At 38.1% G+C, this 23,609-nt stretch overlaps 1 protein-coding gene across 2 annotated transcripts; it reads left to right on the top strand.

The window, feature by feature from the left end:
* The first annotated feature begins 5,633 nt into the window (after positions 1–5,633).
* Positions 5,634–21,893, top strand: LOC145768626 (transmembrane channel-like protein 7). Of its 2 annotated transcripts, none has more exons than XM_082580171.1 (18): positions 5,634–5,720; positions 7,548–7,587; positions 8,152–8,451; positions 9,756–9,822; positions 10,162–10,243; positions 10,672–10,839; positions 11,191–11,276; positions 12,028–12,167; positions 12,562–12,706; positions 13,199–13,524; positions 13,988–14,117; positions 14,461–14,558; positions 15,205–15,315; positions 16,345–16,551; positions 17,495–17,650; positions 17,916–17,994; positions 18,607–18,683; positions 18,995–21,893. In XM_082580171.1, exons 1-18 carry the CDS (start codon positions 5,714–5,716, stop codon positions 19,116–19,118), a joined length of 2,343 nt encoding a protein of 780 aa, XP_082436297.1. In that variant the 5' UTR covers positions 5,634–5,713; the 3' UTR covers positions 19,119–21,893. The 2 variants fall into 2 exon arrangements, with proteins under 2 accessions (XP_082436297.1, XP_082436296.1); XM_082580170.1 differs by lacking the exon at positions 5,634–5,720 and adding an exon at positions 6,862–7,023.
* Positions 21,894–23,609: the final 1,716 nt, after the last annotated feature.

The raw sequence follows: 23,609 nt of genomic DNA, 5'->3' as shown, positions 1-23,609 counted from the left end.
CGCTAAACTTACTGGCACGTTTTTGCGGCTGCGCGCGCTGTCGCTGGACTGACGAATGTCGCCCTGCTGAAGCCCTTTTTTTTTCGGCCACCAGCAGCAGCTGTTGTTTGCGAAATTATCAAAACAAAACACTAAAACTTTTTGAAGCATTTCGTGTATTAATTGTCTTTTTGTGATTAAAGCGAGACGCAATTCAAGAATGTAAAACAACGAAAACAATGAAGATTTTTAATACACTGTCTTACCACAGCTCCATTTTCGTAACACAATGCTAAAAAATGTTTCAGTAATAATGAATGGCGGTTTTTCTGATCATTTGTAATACAAATAACAGAACAATTTACAAGTCCAAGCCATGTGAGAGCAAAGCTAAAGACTATAAACATGAGATTATTTGTAAAAGCCCAGCAGCTGTTAAGTGAATTTTGACAGTTTTCGCGAAACATTAATTTTTAAGCAAAAAATTCTATTAAAAAAAACTTTCTTGGTTTTCCAAACTATAATGAGTTTGATTAAAATGTTTGCTTGCAAGATTTACCTTAGGCCTAGGGTAGGGGTGAGTAAAATTTACTCCCGGTTAGAAACCAATAAACCGACAGTATCATAATTATATAAGCATAATTATATGATAGGTATTGCAATACGTCAAAATCACAGCACTGGAAGAAAATACACAGCAACATCAAGAACACTACTATTGCTTCCACTGTACTCTATGATGTAATAAAGATTAATGCGTAGCCAGCAGGGAAATTCAAATTAATGAGTTTTTTGTGCTATCTGGCTTTGAGGGTTGCCAGCACGGCAACCACAATTATAGGGAAGGGCCACCTGAACGACGACCATAACGCATTTTCGTTTGCACATCTGTTGTGGCTGTCATGCTGGCAACCTTCAATGCCAGATAGCACAAAATTCAAACATCCACGTAGGATACATGCATTATACCAACAATCATGAGTAATTATTGCGTTCCGACATCCATTAGGTAAATATAAAAAAAATGGGAACAGGTCGTTTTGACGCCAAAGAGCTTTGGTTCGGGTTAATGTTAGGGATTAGGACTGGCGGCAAAACACCCCTCCGAAAACACGTTTGAATAACAACATTAAAGATATTAATTAAATGATTAATAACATTAAACTCGACTTCACCACAAGAATTAATATTAGTGCATAGACGGCACAACAGTGTTTGGCAATAGCTTGTCGGGATAAGATTTTCCCAAATACAACTACTGTACGAAGGAAGCAAACCGAAAGAGGCACGCAAAAATAATAATTCGCAGCAAGATGTTAAAAGAGAACACTAAAAGGTCAACAGACAATCAAAAAACAGATAGCGTTCATGTATCGTCCGAATTTTTATCTGCGCCGGAAGTTTTGTTTGCCCGGTTCTTTTTTTTTTTCATTTCTGTCACCAGCCGCCTTCAAATACCGCTTCACTGCAGGTTTGAAAACTTTGTCCGTCGCCTTGGCTTGTCTTCGAATCACATCTGTAATAATACAATATGAGCTCTCTGTGAAGACAATTTCGCTCACAACAACAACTTAATTACACTACTAACTCATTATTAGGGATCGAACCGATGGCAAGTGTCCTTAACCTGCATGAGGACATAAGCGGGGTTCATTACAATTAAATGTACTGTATAAACCCCCCTATGACGTAGCAAGACGGGTAGTAATAAAACAAAATTGTAATTAGGGAACGTTCAAATATTACGTAACGCCTGCGACGGGGGGGGGGTATGTAAAGCGTTACGTTAGCGTCACATCGGTAGGGGAGAGGGTTTAATATAATTCATCAGTGATAATACTTAGCAATATTGAAATATCTTTTGTGATAAGGTGCTGCTGAAACCAGTGTTTTATCCTGCAACAACAACCACGCATGTGATATTGGGAAGGCATGGCTAAATAGTAGAAACTGATATATTACAGGACGTTGTCACATTTTAACGTTTATATTACAGAAAAATATTCCATTCCTTGATAAATCTTCCAATTTGTCAATCCTCAGTTGATTTGATTTATATTTAACTTCCATTCATAAAAACAAAGAAGCCTGGCATTTTCCACCATCGTACTGTAGTATGCATGGTGTTAGCAATAGCATTGCAGCACTTATTACTGACGGTAGCTCGTAAAACTACTTAAATATACAATTATATAAATACAAACTTACCAAATAACACTTTTTTATTTTCAGATCAAGAAAGGCAGTTTTTTCGTTTTTTCCACTTCAATTAAACTGAGCGGCCAGATCGTCATTCATTAAAAGTCGCATAACTCTCCACACAGTTTCCGTACAATCATTTCCTCCAACCGTTGTTATTTTCCATCGCTGTTAAATGAACATCCACACGTTACTCAATAGTCAGTTTAGAACTGAACAAGGTAACAAGCGAAGTCTAGATCGTGAACTCAAACCAAACAACCACACGTTCTATATATTGGTTAATCGTTAGGTTATTCTTTAAAAATCATCATAAATTGGTTTAATAAACATGATTCTATTTTACAAACTAAAGTATTTCTGCACACAAAATGTATGTGGAAGCGTTTAGAGCAAAACAAACAAGTTTTAAAAATTGAAACTGAGCAGTTGAATAATTAAAAGGGGTTCTAATCTTTTTTGAGTATGATTTACTGTAGTTACCACCTGCAAAGCGAAAACAAACATGTAACTAATATGACAACAGTTACTTTATAGGTGCAATAACAAATATTTTGTCAACACGTCATGTTAGAATTTTACTGATCGGTTGTTGCATGACATAAGGCTGGTGTAGCCATGTCGGAATATGATTGCATGTACCTATTCCGACATGGCCTACCACACATGTAGCTTGTGGCATAAAAGTGTATAACAAATGAGTACAGTGACTTACAATAGCTGCCAAAACATCCGCATCTGCTTCTAACTTTTCTTCCAGATCAAAAAGAAAGCGTTTGTTAGCTTGCTTAAATCTTCATGTAATTAAGGTTAAAACACAATAAACTAGGACACAGTTCCCTCTTTCGACACTTTCTTACATGCTGTAGGCGTAACCGGGTACAGCAAAATAAGTGCAAAGTAAGCTTTATTGTACAGCAGTGGTCTACCCAATAACTGAGCAAGCGCAAAAGAGTGAAAAGACAATTAATCAGACAAGCAGGCTCTTCAAATCAAATCAACCGCGTGTTTGAAATGGCACGTGACTTCAATCAAGCGCAACTAAACGGTATGATGACGAAATTTTTCTAATCAAGCGCGAAGCTCGGCCTTTCGTAGGAAACCAACACCATCTGACGAAACTCGACTGCGCGTTGCCAGCGGAAAGCGAGCGAAAATCGAAAGCGCGTCTCTCGCTCGAAAGTCGACGGCGCAGAGCTAGCAGAAAACGCTCACATTGGCGACATCGAAAATCGTTAGCTGTAAGACAGCGCCTGACTGGCGAATATCGTCATGACTTTAAAGAAAAAAAATCATGACGATATTCGCCAGTGAGGCGCTGTCCTACAGCTAACGATTTTCGATGTCGCCAATGTGAGCGCTCGCCGCCCTGATGACGCCAGCTGCACGCCGACTATTGCTACCTGGGAATGTAGTTAAAAGCCTAAGCAAAAAAACTAGATAGAAAATATATTTCTTTGTTAAAAATTGCATTTTCTTCAGCTTTAGTGGGACTCGTGATGAACTGATCTCGTCGCTGCTGCAGCCGCTGCTTTAACAAAAAGTTTTGCAACGCTACCATTATCGCTACCCCACCAAAAAAGTAGCACTTGGAGCAGCGCTACAAAAGTAGCGCGCTATAGCCTACTGCCCACCTCTGAACAAATCTTTTTTAATTTCGTATATTTTGTTGATCATTTTTCTGCAGATGTAACTTGTTATTTTCTTAACATGCAAACAGTGTTGCACGGAAAACGATTGAATTTTGTTCTGTCTTGTTGCTTTCTTAGTGCCGCAACTTGAGAGTTGGAATTCAACGTTGTTTTTAATCATCTGTGATAGGCTACGTATTATTTTTCTCCTGTAGTGATACCCAGTTTTTATTGTGCTGCCAGCTATTTATGCCTTTATAATAAAACAGGGAACCCACCTAGAATAATCAGTCCTTTTCACATTGATTCAACGTCTGCAGACAAAATTTTGTAATCTGGGATAAATCTGGAAATTAAAAAATGTCAAAAAAAGATTTCTCTACTTGGTGTCTACGCTTTTGATTGGCAGTGGCATTTCTACTTGGTAACAACACGGCGTTGTGTACTGCCACTACGGGTCACAGAAGAAGCTTGAAGTGGGTGAATCAGTTCCATGTTTTATTTTCAACCTCAAAGCGAAAAGTATTACTTGGCATGATATAGCAGGTCTGGAAAAAGGTAGAAGCGACAAAATGACCTACAAACTACCATACCATAATTATATGGTTACAACAATGCCAGATCCTTGTACTGTTACTGTGGCAAGTTTATTCTCTAATTTGTGACCATCACAACGAAAACAATACATGCCAAACATAACAGATGTCTAGAAAAAGGTAGAAGTGCAAAACACGAATGTTATTTGCTTTAGATCTTCAAAACAGCAATTAGCTTACTGTACCATGAGTAAACATTACCACAGAGCATGCATTGGTGCCTACATTATTCAGAAATATAACAAGAAATTAGCAGAAAGTGTTTGTTATTAATTTGATAATGTAAAGCAACACAGACAGTTAAACCAATTTATGACTTTGAGCAGAGCTATAGGCTATTAGGCTGGTGTTGATACAATAGGCTACAATCAATGCAGTATAATTTGACAAAAAAACTGTATGAACAAGCAGAACAAGTGTTTGCTGCAAAGCTGTGAATGGGTCATTGCCTCTGTAACACAATAAATATTTTATAAATATTAATGATCTATTTCTGCAAAAAATAGTTCTATAATTTTAACAGCTTATGGTGTTGAAAAAAAAATTGAATATTACATTTTTTGGGATACAATAGCCAAAATAGTTTTGATCCTTCATTTGTTTTGTAGAACTTGCTGTACAGAAACAAAATGATTCCTCCACACATTTTGACGATATTAACCACATCTTGATACTAGAGCATCTGATTGCAATTTTCCAAGCAAGATATAGCTAAAATCCAGATCAGACACAAAGTGTCTAGCGATAGCACAGAAAGCAAAGAAATGTGCTTTGCAGCAAAACATTTTTTCTTGATAAATAAGGCAGCCAGTAAATCGAAACGATAGCAAGAAAAGAAAGAATATTGAAAAGATTGGTTTATTGCAGTCAATTGATTGACCTTCTAATCTGGCTCAACATGGACTAGCTATCCAATCGTATCCATTCAACATTTTCTTTCCAAGCTTAAAAAGCTATTCATGTTTATGGGCATGTATAGTTGTGAGAATTTTTATAAATTTGTAGTGGCAAAGTATAGCAAGCTCTAAGGTTAATTTTGCAAAAGCTTAAATTTTCAAACTACTGCATTTAATCATGAACATTGAACAAGAATAAATATATGTTGTAAATATTGATATTAAAAAGCCAGGATGGAATTTATGCTAAAATACAACCTTGAATAATGTAAGTATGCAACTGGAAAAAATAGACTTTGTTTCACTCTTTTTATTTTTGTTTTTTAGGTTGAATTGTTATATTAATTTTGCAGTACATATTTGTACAAGTTTTGTTTTTGTGCCAAATTTTCTGAATTTAGACCTTGGTCCAATGGAAGGTAATGATTTGTGATGATCTTTTGACTTAGATGTTCAACAGCTACAAACTATATATACATTTTTAAATGACTTTCTAAATAATTAATTGCATGACAGGAGATAAATATGCTATTTTTTATTTTAGTCAAGACTACTTTGTAAAAAGCAAATTCCTTTTATGAGCATCTAAACAATCATGTAAACATATTACTTATATCATGTAACTTCATCACCCAAATTTAGTTTTGTTCCTACAGTACTACTGGGATGACTAATTTTTTTCCTTGTTTTTATCCCTTTTCTTTATTTCACTGCAGTCCATCGCATCTTCCTCTTAGTCCAACTTTAACCCCCTCGCCTTCATCTGTTCTTTCCATGTTTTTTTTGGAAATTTCCATTTCCTCTTCCCATATTCATCTTCAAAGCCATTGTCATCATAAGAAACTTTTCTTATTCTTAGCACGCACTTATAATATCATTTGCCCTTGCAATTTGATCTATAGTCCCTTCATCTCAAGCTTGTCAATCATTTCTTCAGTTTTCTTTTATTTTCCTTGTTTTTTACTCCACAGTCCACACATTCCATTGTTCATTCTAAACTTGTTTTGTATACGTCATTTTTATGTTTTGCCCACGGGGCACGGATGCAAGATATGTGGCTTTACATACCACTTGTGACTATTTTTGTATATACCTGAGTAGAAACACTATTTTGGTACCTTATTTCCATTACACATGTCATTTGTGTTGGGGATTTTCACATCTAACAGTAACATACGATTTTATGAAATTCTTCTGCGTGGTGCTTCATAAAACAGCTTTCTCATAATATCTTGATGCATCTTATTTTACGGTAAAGTTAAATAAAAATATTCTAAACTTTTCTTCATTGTCGCAAGGGTTTTGCACATGAAATTTGATAAATTATGCACTGAAGTAAGTGGCCTTCTGTTTCATTTTCATGTGTGTGACATGTAGAAAAATTTCAAAGCAAAAAACCAAGCAGAGCAAATAGCAGCAATTGCTTCAGTTGTAATGTATACTGTATGTCAGTCGCTTCATTACATACTGTGGTATCATTTAAAGAAGATTAGAATATTTGTTTGGGTTTTAGTCATTAGTAGACCCACCACACTGTTATAACAATGGCATGTATCACTTTGTATATATATATTTCTTTGTTTCACTGTATTTGCATGATAGCCATATTGCATCTATTGCGTAGTTTCAATGTCTTTATAGCGATTCAGTAGTTCTTCTGACTTGAAATGTCTTGGAGCCCAAGTCCACTAGATTATGAAGATGGGTATGATGCTGGGCAAGGTGAAGCAGCAGTAGTAGTGTGGATTTGCATAAGCTTGGTGTTTTTGTAATTCTCACCTGTGCATGCACAATCTTAGACAGCCTAAAGTGGGTTAAACATTGCATGACTTGATGTTAATTTATGTGGCAATCTGTGAATGATTTGTGATTATTCCTTTGAGGTGTGTGTTGTTAAAAGCTTTATACAGCATGTGTCACCGATATTATGAATATGAATGACAATTCTGCTCAATTGTTTTGTCGTTTCATTGCATTATCTTACTAACAGACCTAGTTTTAAAATGAATGGCCTAGTTTATAAAAAAATCTTTTTGTTTGGTGATCTTATTAACATCTTTTACATTTCACTAACTTTGTGTTCCGCTATCAGTGAGTGGTAGCTACTAGCTAGTACATCTATTTAAGTATAGATTAATTGTTTTTTGTTTTTTTTTGTAAAATTTTTTCAGTATTTCCTTTTCACTTATTCACCTTTTCAAAGTTATGAGAAACTTTAAGATGACGTCGTTGTTTGTTTTCTTCAGATGGAAATAGAGGAAGGACATTGGAGTCACAGTTGCCCAGGTAGTATTTTGATAAGTTTTTTCTTAATGTCTATCTGTGCATTGTGCAAACATCAACATCGTTAACTGATTGCAAACAGTTACAAACAATAAAGCAAACAATTCTTTGTGTATTTTTTTTCAATTAAAAAAATTGTTTTAATTATTCTCTGATTTAAACAGTCTGTTCAGATTTCAAAGTTAGTTGAATTGCAATGCTTTTACTTCTGTATGCAATCCTCCTGTGCATTGGGGATTATTGGTGTTGCCATTTCACATTTAATTAACTGCAATGTATTCAAAGATTTTGTTCAAATATTTACCACTTTCATAACTTGATTTTAAAAGTGTTATCAAAACTGTAGTGATGCTGCTGCAAGGTAAAGTTAAAATCATTAGCTTGTTCAAACTGTTTGTAGATAAATTTACTCTAGCTGTTACATTATTGCTTGTATTCAATAAATTGTGATCACAAAATTTGTCTTAAAAACTTTAGATGTTTGAGGTTACAATGATTTTTCCTGCCATTTTCGCTCTGACGCTTAATTACATGATCAGCAACTTAGTTAACGCCTTCTTGTTTCAGCAAGCAGGCAATGCATGGCGTTGGAGGAACAACGTTGGCTCGGAAGAAGCTAGCAGAGCGAAGGAAGTCTGCACGGATAACAAGCGATAATGATAAGATTACCAGCAGGAACCCTAGCTACCAAGACACGGAGTTTATGAGCAATGTAGGAACTTCTACTGTACTCAAAAGAAGATCTAGCAGGGCTGTTCATGTGACAGTTTCAGAGATTTCTGACCCTCTCCTTGATGACTTAACATTCAAAGACTTGGATATGCTAAAAGAGTTGAATGCCAGCATGTCAAAAAAGAAAGCTTTAAGGTATGCACATTGCACAGGTTTGATCTCTTTTTTTTTAGATTATTTACGTGAAGTTTAGACTCATTTTATGCTATTTTTAGTTTCTAACAGATTTAATGTTTTTTATATCTATTATTGTGATGTATGTATCAGAGGGATCAGATTTGGAGTAAAATTAGGCTAATTTATGCAAGTCTATAGTGTTTCAGCTTATTGAAAAGGTTGCTCCCTTGCTCTCCCGGGCAGCCGATTTATGCGAACAAACCCTAGTGTGATGGTAATTTGATCTTTTGTTTTTAATGTTCGTAGCTGGCACATAAGTGGAACAAAGGAATTACAATGACATGGCTAAACATTCTCTCTGCTGAATTGTTTTATTCGTCTCAAATACTGAACTTGTCCTTATTCGTTGTTTTAACGATCCCAGACAGCAAAAATTCGTGATTTTTACATTGATTCCACGTCCACCTTATCAGTCAGCAGATCAGTCTTCGTTACCGTTAATTTAACGTCTACAGCCGTTGAATCACTGTGAAAAATAATTTTCTGGCTTGGTTTGATCCACGTACAAATTTACAGGACAACTTAGCTTTCGGTGTCACAAATATAATATTGACATTGCATGATTTTATGCTGTTATCTTTGAATTCAAGCGAGACTGATTTCTAGAAAATTATCCGTTTTCCTGCGAAAAATAGACCTGTGTGTACTTTGCACTCACGTCAGTGTGTACTTTGGTATGGGCTCACAATAGGTGCTATTTGTACAACGCACTAAATCAACCTCGTGTACTTATTTCTTGAGGAGTACGAGTGTATTAGTGGTTTAGATATGAATCCAGTGCACTTGAAAATTTTCCTGACGATTGTTTGCTTGTTTTATTTGTTTACTTAGCTGGATGTTCATGCACATCTTAAACAGCAAAATCCGTCATTTTTACATTGATTCAATGTCTGTAGACGTTGTAAACATGACGGATTTTCCTGTCTGGTATACGGTATATACATGGATTCATGAACACACTCCATCATGCCTTGACAAATCATGCGAATTTGGAAAAATATTATTCAGATCCCGATTTCTATGCTATCTTGGTATGGCCAGGTCAGGGATCTCTGAAGTACTGAGGTCCCTGGGCCAGGTGTGTATAAGCTGTGAAGGATTGCAATTATCTTGAACATTTCAACTTTGTATTTATTGGTCCCTGTTTAATGGACTGTAGAAGTTGTACTTGTGGTGTGTATGTTGGACGTAAATGTGGCCATAGCATTGTGCAATGCTGTCGCAGTGTTACGTAACGTGACGTCATTGTGTGTAATTTCCAGGGCGAAAATGGTAGAAGAAAAAGGAAAGATTGGCACAAACTCAAAGTGGTCGTCCGGTGTCGATGTGGTACGTTGTCACAGAGTTGCCAGATTTTTGTCAGAAAAAGTAGCAAAATGGATTGGAAAGTAGCCCAATTCGCGATAAGTAGCCCAATCTGGCAACTCTACGTTGTCATTTAAACCTCGTTCACTGTCGCAACTGGATCAGTTGTTTCACTTTGTTTTGAAATATTTGACGGCAACTACTCAGCAGTTGACTTTATTGTTCATCCCAGCCGGCATAAGTTGCCTTTTGTTTACATCGTTTTGTTATCGCCTGGCGTTGAAACGATGCAAAAACGGCAACGTTTGCTGACGAGAATGGTACATTGCGTGTTGTAACGAGTCGATTGTTCTTATTTCATAGAGATGGCGCAGATTCAAAGAAGACAGCAGCGACACTTTACAAAACGTCTATCTATGGAGATCTTCAATTCATGAAATTGAAGGTGGTTATTGAAAACAAATTTGCGCCCATAGCCGTATGTTTGGTGACAATCAAGTTACTTTTTCCTTGTTAGTTTCCAACGCAAACACATCTATTGTAAGACCATGTGTATATATATGAAGCTGCAAGGTATATACATGTTAGTGTTTAAAATGGTTTAACACGCGGTTCAGTAGCTTGTAATTGTATGTGGCAAATGGGCACCGTGTGTAATATTTTATGTGTTAACATGTCATGTCACACGAGTCTTGATAAGACAATGATGATTTATTAGTCAATGTTTGTGAAGGTAATTTGCGCGAAGTACACAACCGTGTGTGAACTGAGGATGCTGTGAGTAGTGGAAGTTTTATAAAATTTTGATTTTTGAATACAAAAACTTCTCGACCCGACTTTTCTTAACGGTTGTGTGCTGACTTGCGTCTCCAGGGAGATTTGGATCCGGGATCCGATCATATTTCGCCTTCCTGAGATGGCTCTTCCTCCTCAACATCTACATCTTCATCCTGGTGTTCTTCTTCATCGTCTTACCCACGATCCTGTTTGAGAATGGCAGGAATGCTGGCACGATTGTTGTCGTCAGCTCAGCAACTAACGGTAGACGCTCTAGTACAAGTCTATAACGTTCCAGTTGCCGAATGAAACGTGCCAGGCAGCTGGAGCACATTTGAAGGATTTAGATGCTTTTCAGACAAATTCTATTGAAGCCTTGATGTAAAGTTTGAAACTCTAAATCTACGTAGTGATATTGCCAAATATTAAGTGATTAAAAGTTAAAACTTCTAAACTTGCCTGCAAAATTGACTTGTTAATGTGAACTTTTTTCAAGTGCAGTTTTTGTAATTCAAGTTTGTTTCAAACCAGTTAATTTTTCCTTCAAATTTTAATACAAAACACCACTGTCTATAACTCTATATTTAACCGACGTTAATGTTTTTATATCTCCAGTGTCAGCTGAGTGTGCTTACAATCCATACGACCCCAATTCCATCAACACTTTCCCCCAATACATAATATGGTGGTTTACTGGCCAGGTATGTTGGAAAGGTTGTCCCTTGTGTTGTGGGCAACAAAGTCACCAATTTTGATCTGACTTGATCGCCACAATACGATTCTTGGGATTTGTCATTTTTTGAAGATGTAGTTTTGTTTATGTTTAAAAATTATTTAGTTAACCAGTTATAAGAAAGGATTTCTTGGTGGGTCAAGCTTGTTTTTCGTACAATAAAGATTTTCTTGTTTCCAATCTTTTAGTGCACTTATCTCGCCTTCAGCACTGCATGGTAAAATGACGTAGCATAAATATTTGTTCACGAAACTCTGAGAGGCTAGTTAGAGGTACAGATAAAGGCGCCACTCACTATTTCGATGATTATAATACAAGGCTAGAAAATTTGATTGAGGGATCATTTTTTCAATTGTTCAACGCTTGAGGCACTGGTTTTATCTATTCAACCCTTGATGCCGCATTGTGCCCACCCCTAGAGTTGTGCACCCAATAAGAAGCTGCATCGGGCAATTAGTTGTCAGTTGCCACTTTACATCGTTTTCAGGTCTGGCGTTGTTGAAACGATGTAAAGGTGTCCATGTTTGTTGACTGAGCTGTTTCTGTTTGATTGACGTTGTTTGCTAAATTAATCTCTCCATGAAGAAAAATAATAGCCCCACCTTAACTAATAAACTGTTTCATAATGTCTAACTCCATTCTTCACGTTTGATGGATATTGTTTATTGTGCCCAACATCGCGCTGTCACCCGCGTAATCCCTATTTTTTGTTACGACAGGGCTTCATGGAAAACACGCTTCTGTTTTACGGTTACTATGACAACGCGGTGGCGACGGGGTTCGTCTACAACCTCGCACTGGCTTATCTCTTGGTTGCCTTTTGCTGCTTCATGCTCAGTCTTGTTCTCTTAGTGTGGAGGTAAGAGCAGATTAGGTTTGACTGCGCTTACTTCAAATACAAGAAACATTTTTATAAGTAGTTTTTAAAAAACATTTGCAAATAAGCAACTTTTTCTCCCGAAATTCATGATGCGAAAAGCAACGTTTTCGGTCTAAGTGCTGTCTTTAAACGTTAGCGTTACGTTGCTTTTCGCCTTTCATTTATTTCTTGCGAGAACTGTATAATTTGCAGCGATTTTAAACGTTGTAGCAATACCTGCCCATTCTCAAACGGCCGAGCATGTATCGTATACCCACACAGACAAATCCATCATTTTTACATTGATTTAACGTCTGCAGACGTTGAATCAATGTAAAAATGATGGATTTTTTTGTCTGGGTACAATTCTAATGCGTTAATTGTCCTTCCATAGAGCCGCCCATGGTTTAAAGGAGAGTCTGGCAACAGACGACCAGTTCTACTCGTATTGCAATAAAGTGTTCGGCGGCTGGGATTATTGCATCACTGACGAGTACGCGGCGGAGCTGAAGCAAAACAGTTTGAAATACGAACTGCAGGTGACTGGTACACGTCAACTAGACCCGGTAGCGCAGACTACGAAACAACAAAGCAACCCGTATGATAATTATGCGCAATTCACGCTTTAGAGTTATAACTTTTTTCAATTTTGTCTTCGTGTTTGTTTTGTTTATTATATATTTTCACTTGATTAGCAGAAATATACAACCCGGGGCAGCAAAATCCGACATTTTTACATTGGTTCAACGTCTGCAAATGTTGAATCAATGTAAAAGCGTGGGATTTTACTGTCTGGGAAAGTAATTTATTGCTTCTATTCTTGACATGTAATGAGTTGAAAAAGTTTGGGTCATTTTGTGATGTGTAATATGATGACGTAAGCGGTGCAGGTTTCTTACATTAAACTGCGTTGATGCGACCTCAAAGCTACATTTCTACCAAGGCTGTTCTTTACTAGTTTTATTTTTAGTTAATTCATTGTGTTTTGACGTCTCAAAACCGTGGTAAATGTATAACAATCCTGATCACAGACTGATCTTGAGGAGGAAAGAATCCGAGAACGTCAGGCCAGCAGAACTCGTAAGGAGAAAGCGATCTTGTACTCAAAACGTATCCTCATCAATCTAGTTGTCCTCCTGATCCTTGGAGCATCTCTGGTGGCTATCTTCTTCGCTGCACAATTCGCCCTTCAGAACGGATCAACATACGACCAAGATTTCTTCCTGGACCTCATTGTGACCTACCTCACCTCCATTGTGATCACACTGGCTAACTTTGTTGCTCCTGTTCTTTTCGAATTTCTTGTTAAATTCGAAGATTACTCTCCGGAATTCACAATCCGCCTCACCCTTATAAGGTAACAACGACCTCACTTCTTCCTCTTGTTTGCTTAATCTTTAATTTAAAACTCGTCTAAGCTTGTACATTGTTTGTTTTAATAAAATGTTCTTAGCGTTTCTGTTGCTGAATATAATGGTTCCCCAACAAAACTGTTGCACCCGATATGCACATAAAGCTTTTCCTCTTCACTTTCACACCAGCAAATGTGCCACGATGGTGACACGTAGGAACTTGCGCCAGGAAGGCAAAAGTTTTTACCTACCGGTCGCATTTTTCATGCAAATTTTGCATTTTTGAACATGAAAGTATAGTTTTGGGAGAGATGTAATTGAACAATACCAAATTTTTATTTTAGAAATAAACATAGCCTAAAAACAGTTAATTTTTTTTTACTTAGCGGTTTGTGAGGGCTGAATACTCTTGTCCCACGATTATATTTCCATGTTGCTAGTTGAATATATACATATTCTTCTTTTCAGGACTGTTTTCTTGCGCTTGGCTTCAGTGGTTTTCCTTTACGTGGTAGTCTACCTTCAAATCAACTGCAACTCCTACAGTATCGTAGACACAACGTACAATGCTAACTGCAGCTTCTGCGAAGGAGTGGAGGTGAACTAATATTTTAATTTTTTTGAAGACTTTTCTCAATTGAAAAGGACGAATGTTACTATGGATAGCGACCTATGGATACGCAGACAGCAAAATCAGTCATTGGTTCAACGTCTGCAGACGTTGAACCAGTGCAAAAATGGCGGATTTTTCTGCCTGGTCATAGGTCGCCATGACCTCAGCTATATTATATTTTCACGCATGTGGTTAAGTTACTGGTGTTTGGGTTGTCTTTGACTTGTTGATATTGAAGACTGTCTTACACGAAAGAAGATGACGTCGATGCCAGCGGATGATGGACAGCATTGAATCTGGTGACGTGTATTTCAATTATTTTTTGCAGTGCTGGGAGACCTATCTAGGCCAGGAAATGTACAAACTGACCCTGCTTGATTTCTTCATCGTCATAGCTGTCATCCTGTTTTTGGAATTCCCCAGAAAGTAAGTGGGATGGATCCAATCTGCAGTGTACTTTGTGTATTCTCTTGCAAATAACTTGTGCTGTATGTTTAATGTACTTGCGTCATCATGATAGCGACCTGTATGATGCTAATGCTTTTAAAGTAAACATTTTTTGTCAACAACCGAGCTTCGCGAAACTCCCCAGACAGTCAAATCCGTCATTTGTACGTCTGCAGACGCTGAATCAATGTAAAATGGCGGATTTTGTTGTTCCTTCTCAACTTTGTAAAAGCAATTGGACCAAATGCTTCGAGTCGTCTGCCACCTTCTGTTTAGCTGTGTTGTTTAGTTTTCAGTTGATGAAGTGTACGTTGTTACAACGTCGCCAAACGTTAGAATAAATGAAATATAAACTTTACTTGCCTGGTTCCACAAACCGGAAGCTGTGAAATCAAACAAAATTTAGTGTTTGGTTAAACAGCAAATGGGTCCTTTTTTAAATTGATTCAACGATTGCGTTGAATCAATGTAAAAAGGACCGATTTGCTGGTTGGGATAGCCCTTGCAATGAATGTCATGCAGTCAATTATAATTACAGGTTGTGTTTTTGTCACTGTCGCTTGGATGTCATAGATGAGATTGTCTTAACATACTGATGTCATAGAAGTGTTATTTTTCCTAACAGATTGATAGTGAGCCACTGTCATTGCGGGGGGTTGGCGAACTGGATTGGAGAGCAGGAATTTTCAATCCCTTCAAATGTACTTGACATTGTATACGCTCAGACCATTGGCTGGTAAGGAGATATTACATTTCACGCCGTTTCTACATGGTTTAAAGTAGTCCCAAATCAAATCTAACTGCGCATCGATTGATTTTCTGTTTGGGTGTGACCTCGTCAGTGTAGAGCAAGTGGCATTTTACGTAAATGCATTGTTGCTTAATGTTGTTTGATGCTTTGTTAGATTACTAGTGGAGCGTGTAAGACGCTGGATGAGGAGTAAGGTGTTTGAAAGAATTTAACATCCCAGCACATGTGCTCAGGGCCACATGTTCTCAGACTGTGCTGTGGTGGGTTAAGATGCATTTACATCTTTATGTGGTGGGTTAAGATGTACTGAGCGGCTGCGCACACGTGTGGTTGGTTACTGATCATGTACTCATGGACTGAGCGGCTACGCACACGTGTGGTTGGTTACTGATCATAGTAAATATCAAAATTTCTTGACAAATTTGACTTTGCGTCGTTTTCTTTGTCACAAATTAGTGTGTGCATGGTCACTTGGCTTTCATCTGGTGTAGAGGGTCCTATAGAAAAGCTCAGTACAACTTACTTGAAAAGTAAGCTGTACTTGACGACAACGAGATAGTTTTCCTAAAGCAAATTGGTTGTTTAGTTGTCATACCGTATTGCTTTGAACCAAAAGCACAGAGCAAGGGATGCGATGAATCAACTAATGCCAGCGAATGATATGACGTCATTACTATTTTAGGCCACCTTTGTTGTATTAGGCAATCAGGTCAGAGTTTGTGATTACGTAGATAGCTGTCATTTGTCTTGTGAGATGAGCTTCTAGCGATTAGATCATCAGGATTTCCCTCTTAGTTCTTAACAAGATGTAGAAGATAGATTGTCTATTTTGAATTTACGTCTAATTTTAGGTATTTAACACATTGGCTTTTATTTTATGCGAAGATAGAAATTCTTTTGGCACCTAACCTTGTGATGACTTTAAAATTGTGTGGTGGTGAAAATCTTTCGATTAAAAAGTTTGTTGAATCAATGTACAACCACGTAAAATTGATGTTTTTACTTCGAATTCAGGATCGGTGCTTTTTATGCTCCACTGCTACCAGCGATGGTGGTTATGAAGTTTTTCGTGTTCTTCTACTTGAAAAAACTGACTCTAATGTACAACTGCCGCCCAGCGACCCGTCCGTACCGGGCGTCCAAGTCTGGAACCTTCTTCTATCTCATCCTTCTGGTTGGTTTCGCTGTAGCGGTTTTGCCTGTCGTCGTCAGCGTGGGCGTGTAAGTATTGGCTGATTTCACATACAGTTTATCAAAAGTAGCCCGTAATTTTGCGTAAATTCAACACAAGGTAAAATTGATTGCGAATTTTTTTGTTCAGTGTTGTGGCCTTTTATTCCAAAAAATGTCGGCTTTATATACTGAATCGCATGGGTCACTGGCAAATCAAATTGATTCAATTTATGAAAAGCTAAATCCATTTGCAAAAACAACTAACCTACTGTCCGGGGTTTGAACCTATGAATCAGACCCGACGTTCTCCACTCACTCGCTAGCAACTTCTGACACCAGGTCACGTCGATGCCATCACACACATACTTGATGCTTCACGCGATGGCACTGCAGCGTCGAGCGTGTATTTATTTACCGGAAGTGGTTGACGTGTAGACATTACAAGAGAGAAGTGTGTTGACTCACTTTTCCACTTTTGCATAGATTTGACGTCCTGCTATGTTGCTTTTGTATTAATTTATTCTACACTTCTTTGACAAGCCATGAAAGTATTTTTCTTCCTAATTCATTATTGGTTTTATCGTTTGTTTCCACAGCAACAAGGCCAACCGGCTTGTTCAAAATGATAAATAAAACACACATTCGCAACTCAAACAATGCCAACCATTGTGATTCAACTTATTACCTCACTTCCTGTTTTACGTCTCATTTTCTAGAATCAGGGTAGGACGGAATCTGGCAAGGCACATCTTCAGTCTGCATTCATCACGATCTAGAGGGCTAGTGTTGGTCATCTGCTACCACTTCATCGGTTGAAACTCTGTTTGTCGCCAATCTACGGTCAATCAATGTCGCCTTACCACCTTTGGGACTGGGGCAGTGCCATGGGTTAAATGCCATTGCGAGAATAAGCAGCCATTTTGAAAGTCTACTCGTCCTAGATGAGAAAGATAGTTGTCACTTGGTAATGTAACGTTTTATTGATGTTTAGATTAAGACCAAGTTTAGATTGCGGTCCCTTCCGACAGTGGCCTACCATGTTCTTCGCCGTTACCGACTCCATTAGGAACCTCCCCCAGTGGATGCAGGACATGTTTTGGTTCTTTGGGTCTTCTGGGTTCGCTGCCATCATCATCGTTCTGCTCTGGTGAGTGTGACATCATAAATCAAAGAGTGAGAATTCTAGCAACAAAGGCAGCTGTGTACATGAGAGCCATCCGCCAATGTGCAGATACTATGCTCGCTGGCCAAATGAGTCGATTTCCATGATTTTGAAATCTATACTTTACAAAATCACCAAACGTTTAAATCATTTGTAAATTGTTGTTGCATCTTGTACGTTAACTTGTTCAAATGCTGCAATTTGGTTAACCCAGCTCGTGACCTAACATCCGGGAACGTTTTCTTCACAGCTTAGTTCTCTACTACTTCTTTGCGGTTGGTTCCGCCCACAAGAAGATGATCACTCTCCTCAAGAACCAACTCACACTGGTAGGTGCTATGTCTATGTAGCTGGTCGAGTTTTCTGTCGGTTTTGAATTGATCATAGTTTTCTTCCTTTACCAGCAAACTTGTCTTACTGTACGTTGATTCAACATCTCTAGACGTACTTGAGCAAAATTATTCCAAATGTTTCTTTCGATCTAAATTTGTTGTGTTAGTCTTTCATCGAAGTGCGCAGCTTTGAGTCATGGTTTTGGACGTTTCGTTGGAGATTAGAAGTCTAAAGATGTTGAAATTTAGCGTGAACCCTAAGTTCCATTGTTTTCCAAGTTCCAACATCTGTGAAAGTCGTGGTTGATCCTTCGCTTCGCTACGGTTGTGATAGATCTGCCTATCTGCTGCCTGGTTTTGTTCCACCACAGACTACCCAGGGAGTAAATTCAGTCATTTTTTTCCGTCTGGCTAGACCTTCACAGTCACATTCGCATTGACACCAACCATAGATTGTCCTGATGGAAGACAAACTCACTGCACGGCTACAAGCACGGGCCGATGATAGCTTCTCAATAAAATGCAAAGTTCTCATTTCCATTCTAAAAACCACACAAGTATTTTGAAATGTTACCGTTTAACTTTTACAAGGTTATATCTGTTTTGCAGGAAGGGAAGGACAAACAATTCCTTCTTTCCAGAGTAAACAAATTAAACGCAGAAGTGCATCAGCAAAAAAAGGACAGGTACTGTGGTGACACACTATAGTTGGTTAATTATTCATCAAATAATAGTTGGTTAAATATTATTCAACATGTAAATTTTGTTTCTCTAAATATTAATATCAATTTTTGTTGCTTGTGTTTGTTTTCATAAACCTTACCCAGCCAGGAAACCATTTTTATTTTAACTGAACTTGCTTGAAACATTCTATTTTACTGAACAGTTTGAGTAAGTGAATTATTCTCGCTATCCTCATGTACAACCCTCAGGAGCATAAAGTTTGCACTGTGGATATGGCACTGTATAAATGCTGTTATCATTCCATCATTTTCAGCTCTCACAAAAGCCGCGCCCGCACAAGCAGCGACGCCTCAGAAACCAAACCAATCTACTCCAGAGAATCGACAGGAAGCAGTCTACCTGGCCAAGTGGATGACATTGAATTTGCTGATTTTTGAGGCTTTTTATCGTTAATTTACGTTGTTACCACTCATATGTTTTTCAACCTTGAACTTTAGTCCGCTATTGCATTGTTGCGCTCACACGGCGTACCAAAACCAATCAACCGAGACCACATTTGGTGCAGAGATTAAAACAACCTTAAGAAAGGTTGGATTTGGTTGACTGCGGAAATAGGATAGCTGTGTTGCCCTTTGTGCACAATTAACTTTTGGATTCTGTGATTTTTTTCGTTTTCTTTCATTCTAAGCTGACGGTGCAAATGTTTTCTTCTCAACGCATCGAGATATTAGGCCGATGTACTGTGGCTTTTAAATGAGAAACGCGAATTTTATCGCTTCCTTCTTTAGCCCGCTAAGAATGTGACTGGTCCAAGTGGTCCAATGGCCAATAACGAAGTTGAAAATAGGGGCGGAAGTCGATCGGGAGCGGTTTCGTTTGCTTTATGAACTTCACTCGTTTTATGACGCTTCGTGTGAGCAGCTTTGAAATTCTTCACGCGATTTAGAACAAGCTACAATATTGCAACTTTTTTACATCTCGTTACTTCCTTGACAGCAAATCAGTCGTTTATTACATTGATATAACGTCTGCAGACGTTGAATCAATGTAATGAACGACTGATCTGCTTCTGGGTATAAAGACACTTCATAAACTACTGTAAGGACATTGTTTATTTGCCGTTCGATAACTTTCAACCCACTGACCAGCCCGTCGTGCCTTGTTTGTGTTTTTCTACATTACCTTTCATCCTGCTGTGGCTTCCTCTCGTTTCTGTAATTGGCGATTCCCTAGACGTTGATTTTAAGCATATAAACGTAGAAATGATAAAAAAGATACAGCTTGAAAAGCTGAAAACCTTGTATTGAAAACGTTAGCTTTTATCATAAGTTACTCTTTGTGATAACATTTTGACATGCACGCTTCCCAGCAACTGGAGGGCCACTACGAAAACATTTGTTGAGCCAATTACTCGTTTCATTGTTTAACGAAAGTAAATATTGTACGGGACACTTTGTGTATGCAACAACGGAAGAAATATTGTGATAGAACTATGTATTTGTCACAAGTTCCACCGTCGGTAATATATGCAATTGTTTGTTTGTTTTTTATAATTACTATGGCAACTGGTTTACATATCTTTCAATAGAAAATTACAAAGAATAAGTTAAGCCACGATGGCATGGGGCAAGGATGTAACACAGAGGGCCTTGACTTGGTATTCATTCGTCGGTGACGTAAATTTGGTCTTTTTGTGCTAACCCAGCCAAGAAATCAGTTTTTTTTTGCATTGATTTACCGTCTGTAGGCTTTAAATCAATGTTTAAAAAAAACTGATTGACTTGTTGGCATTGATCATCCAATCGTTTTAAAATCACTTTTTATTCTGTCCAGTCATTTTAACCGATTACTAAATTATCAGTCCAAAATAAGGTGTCAATTTTGGTATTGACACGTGTGGTAACGTTAAAGCGATGTAAATGTAAAGTTTGTTTCAATATGAATATGATCAATATCTGAGCCACGGTTTCAACATTTGAAAAACCAACATTCTAAAAGTAATGTAAGAAAAGAACATGGGAACAAAAAGAAATAACGACCCCTCGTATGAACCGCCTTAGTTTCATTGACGTCACTGTGAACCCATCTATCATACATCCTTCATGCACACTTCAAAATCTCTGTCTCTTCTCACTGATGTATCATCACAGAATGGTGGATGTACTCAATTTTCTCTTGGCCTATTTGTTATTTAATTAATATATTGCAGTGTAATTACGTGTAAAAGGTACTACTTATACTTTTTCGCTTGTAATATTTGCAAGACTTATTTTCACGAGCCACATATGCCTTGAGTGATGTCAGAATGACCTATTGTTACGTGACGCTAAAGTTACTTCCATTCCCACTCTCTGGGAGTCGTGTGAAACAAACTGACTTTGACCTCTAATGTGGTATGGTTTGTCTCTCCACATTGACTCTTTCAACCACCGCACTTAGAAAGATTTTCTTACGTTTTTGATGAAATTGCGCGTCGCCAATTCACTGACGTAGAATCTTTTCAAACACTGGTTACTTGAAACCAATTCATAATTTTTCAGCCTGCGTTTGCTTAAACGTTTAGCGTTTGATGTAGATTTTTTGAAATCTTTTTAAATGAATCAAATACATATACTTTGTGTGTTTTTTCACCGAAAAAGAATTTGTGTGAAGGTTGCAAGGTGGTGTAATGATATTGTAAAATTTTCTTACATGCTCTGTTGATGTGACTATTTTTTATTCTGCACTTTGAACTTGTCCTTGTCTGTACTCAATACTTGATGTGCAGTGGCCTTTTTTGTATATTTCTGCCTGATTAGAAAAAATAGCGCTTATACGTAATCGCCGTAGTGCATCCATCACATCGTTTGAACGGCTCGTTTCATGCCAGTATCAAATTAATAGGAAGTTTAACTTGTGTAAATTATCGTTTGAAGGTAGTTTTATCGCTCGTTTTATGGATATATTGCACGGCATTTTATCTGATATAACGCCGAATAGTAATCATTGACCAGCTGTCTCTCTTGGACTAAGTTCGTCTTCACAAATATCTAGTTAGCGGTACGCCTTTATTGCAAAATCAACTTTTTTCTGTGTAATTGACCAAAAAACTCTTCAATTGCATTTGTCATCCAATGGTATACTATAGTTACAGTGATATGTTATCGTGCTGTACATTTCTCCTCGCTTAGTTTTTTAGAGATTCTATTGCTCAATAAATACGATTGCTTACATGTTTTTGATTCAAGTGATATCCGTTGATAGTAGACAGTACAAATAATAACTTATGTGGTATCATCATCATCATCATAATCCATCGTCGGTTTGTTCCCCACTAGTGGGGGTGGCCGATTGTTTCCGCGCAGCAATTGTTTTAATCCCTTTTCTCCATTTCACCCTGTCCCTTGCATCTTCCTCCTTCAGTCCGACTTTTTTAAATTCATCCTTCACTTGTTGTTTCCACGTTCTTCTTGGACGACCGCGTTTCCCCTTCCCATCCACCTTTAGATCTAGTGCCTTTCTAAGAAAACTTCTTTCCTCCCTCCCTCCTTATCACATGTCCATACCATCTTACTCCATTTTCCCTTGCCAGTTGGTCTATGGTCTCTCTCATCTCTAGCATATCCAACAATTTTTCAGTCCTTTTTTCCCTTCTCGTTTTCACCCCACACATTGCTCTCACCATTGACCTTTCCGTTCTTCTCAGGATTGCCAGTTCACTCTCTCTCAATACCCATGTCTCGCTACCATATAGCATTGCAGGCCGCACACAGCTCCGATATACTTTCCCTTTCATCCTTAGTGGAAATTTTCTGCCATGCATCAAACACATAAAAACAAAATTAACATGTAGGCTTTTGCATGGAAGGCAAAGGAAGGCGACTTTCGCACTGACAATGCGCTGTCTCAGTATTCTCGCCCTTTGTGTGCTTTGCAATGTGATAGCCTCGTATTGATCCAAATCACAATGGTAACCTTCTTCGAAAATTTGACGAAGTGGGAACGGTTATTGAAACGCGCATGACAAATATGTGGTGAAATTTGACGGATTCGGCAACAGAATCGACGTTTCCTGCGGGTAGTAAACTACCATACACAAAAGATGAGCTGGTCCAGCAGCGTCGACAGGGGGTTTAGGTAATAGGCTACTTTAGGACCCGGGCTCGGGGTAATTTTAAGAGCCGGAACTTTTTCTAGGGCCCAGAAACTAGAAGAAACCACAGCTCATTCTTTGGATAAGTTATAGTGTAGCCTATTTTTCTAATAAATGTCCTCATTTGAGGCCTATAAGGATCTCATAGGTTTCGGGCCCAAAATATCCTTTCAACGGTTCTGTACCGGTCGCACACCTCTTCAATCAACCACTTACAGAGCTTTCCATCATCATTTGCTCAACCTCTTGAAACTGCCTTTCTTTCTCTCGACATCTCGAGCAATAGGCTAGTTCTAGCTTAGAAGTTTAGAACCGAAAAAATCGCCGACGTCGCTTGATGGTGATTGATGCAGACCACTGTTTGCTTGCAATTTTCCACCCGACACCAGCCACGTGAACCACAGTCCTCCCCTGATCTTAGATAGGTTCGGTGTTTTCAGGCGCGGATCTAGGAGTTTTTTTTGGGGGGGGCCAGAAAATTTGAAAATGAATTAAAAAGAAAGAAAACGATAAAACATATATGAACAATCAGTGGCGTAGCCAGGAATTTTGGGGGTTTGGACGGCCGGTAGGCGAAGCCCGACGGCGTGTTCACCAAAGGAAACACCCAGCGGCGGGGGGTCTGGGGTGCCTCCCCCAGAAAATTTTGAAAAATTATTTTGAATTTGGTGCATTCTGAGAGCATTTTCAACAAAACTATGAGTATAAATATTCCTGTAAAATGGTGCTGTCCGGTGGCACAGCAAAAGGATAAGATCATGTTTTCTTCGGCATTTTTTTCGGTAATAAAACTAAG

Source organism: Aplidium turbinatum, chromosome 4 (assembly GCF_918807975.1).
Source record: "Aplidium turbinatum chromosome 4, kaAplTurb1.1, whole genome shotgun sequence".
NCBI classification, from domain to species: domain Eukaryota; kingdom Metazoa; phylum Chordata; class Ascidiacea; order Aplousobranchia; family Polyclinidae; genus Aplidium; species Aplidium turbinatum.
Note: the sequence above shows the minus strand (reverse complement) of the source record. Positions and strands in the feature narration are given on the sequence as shown.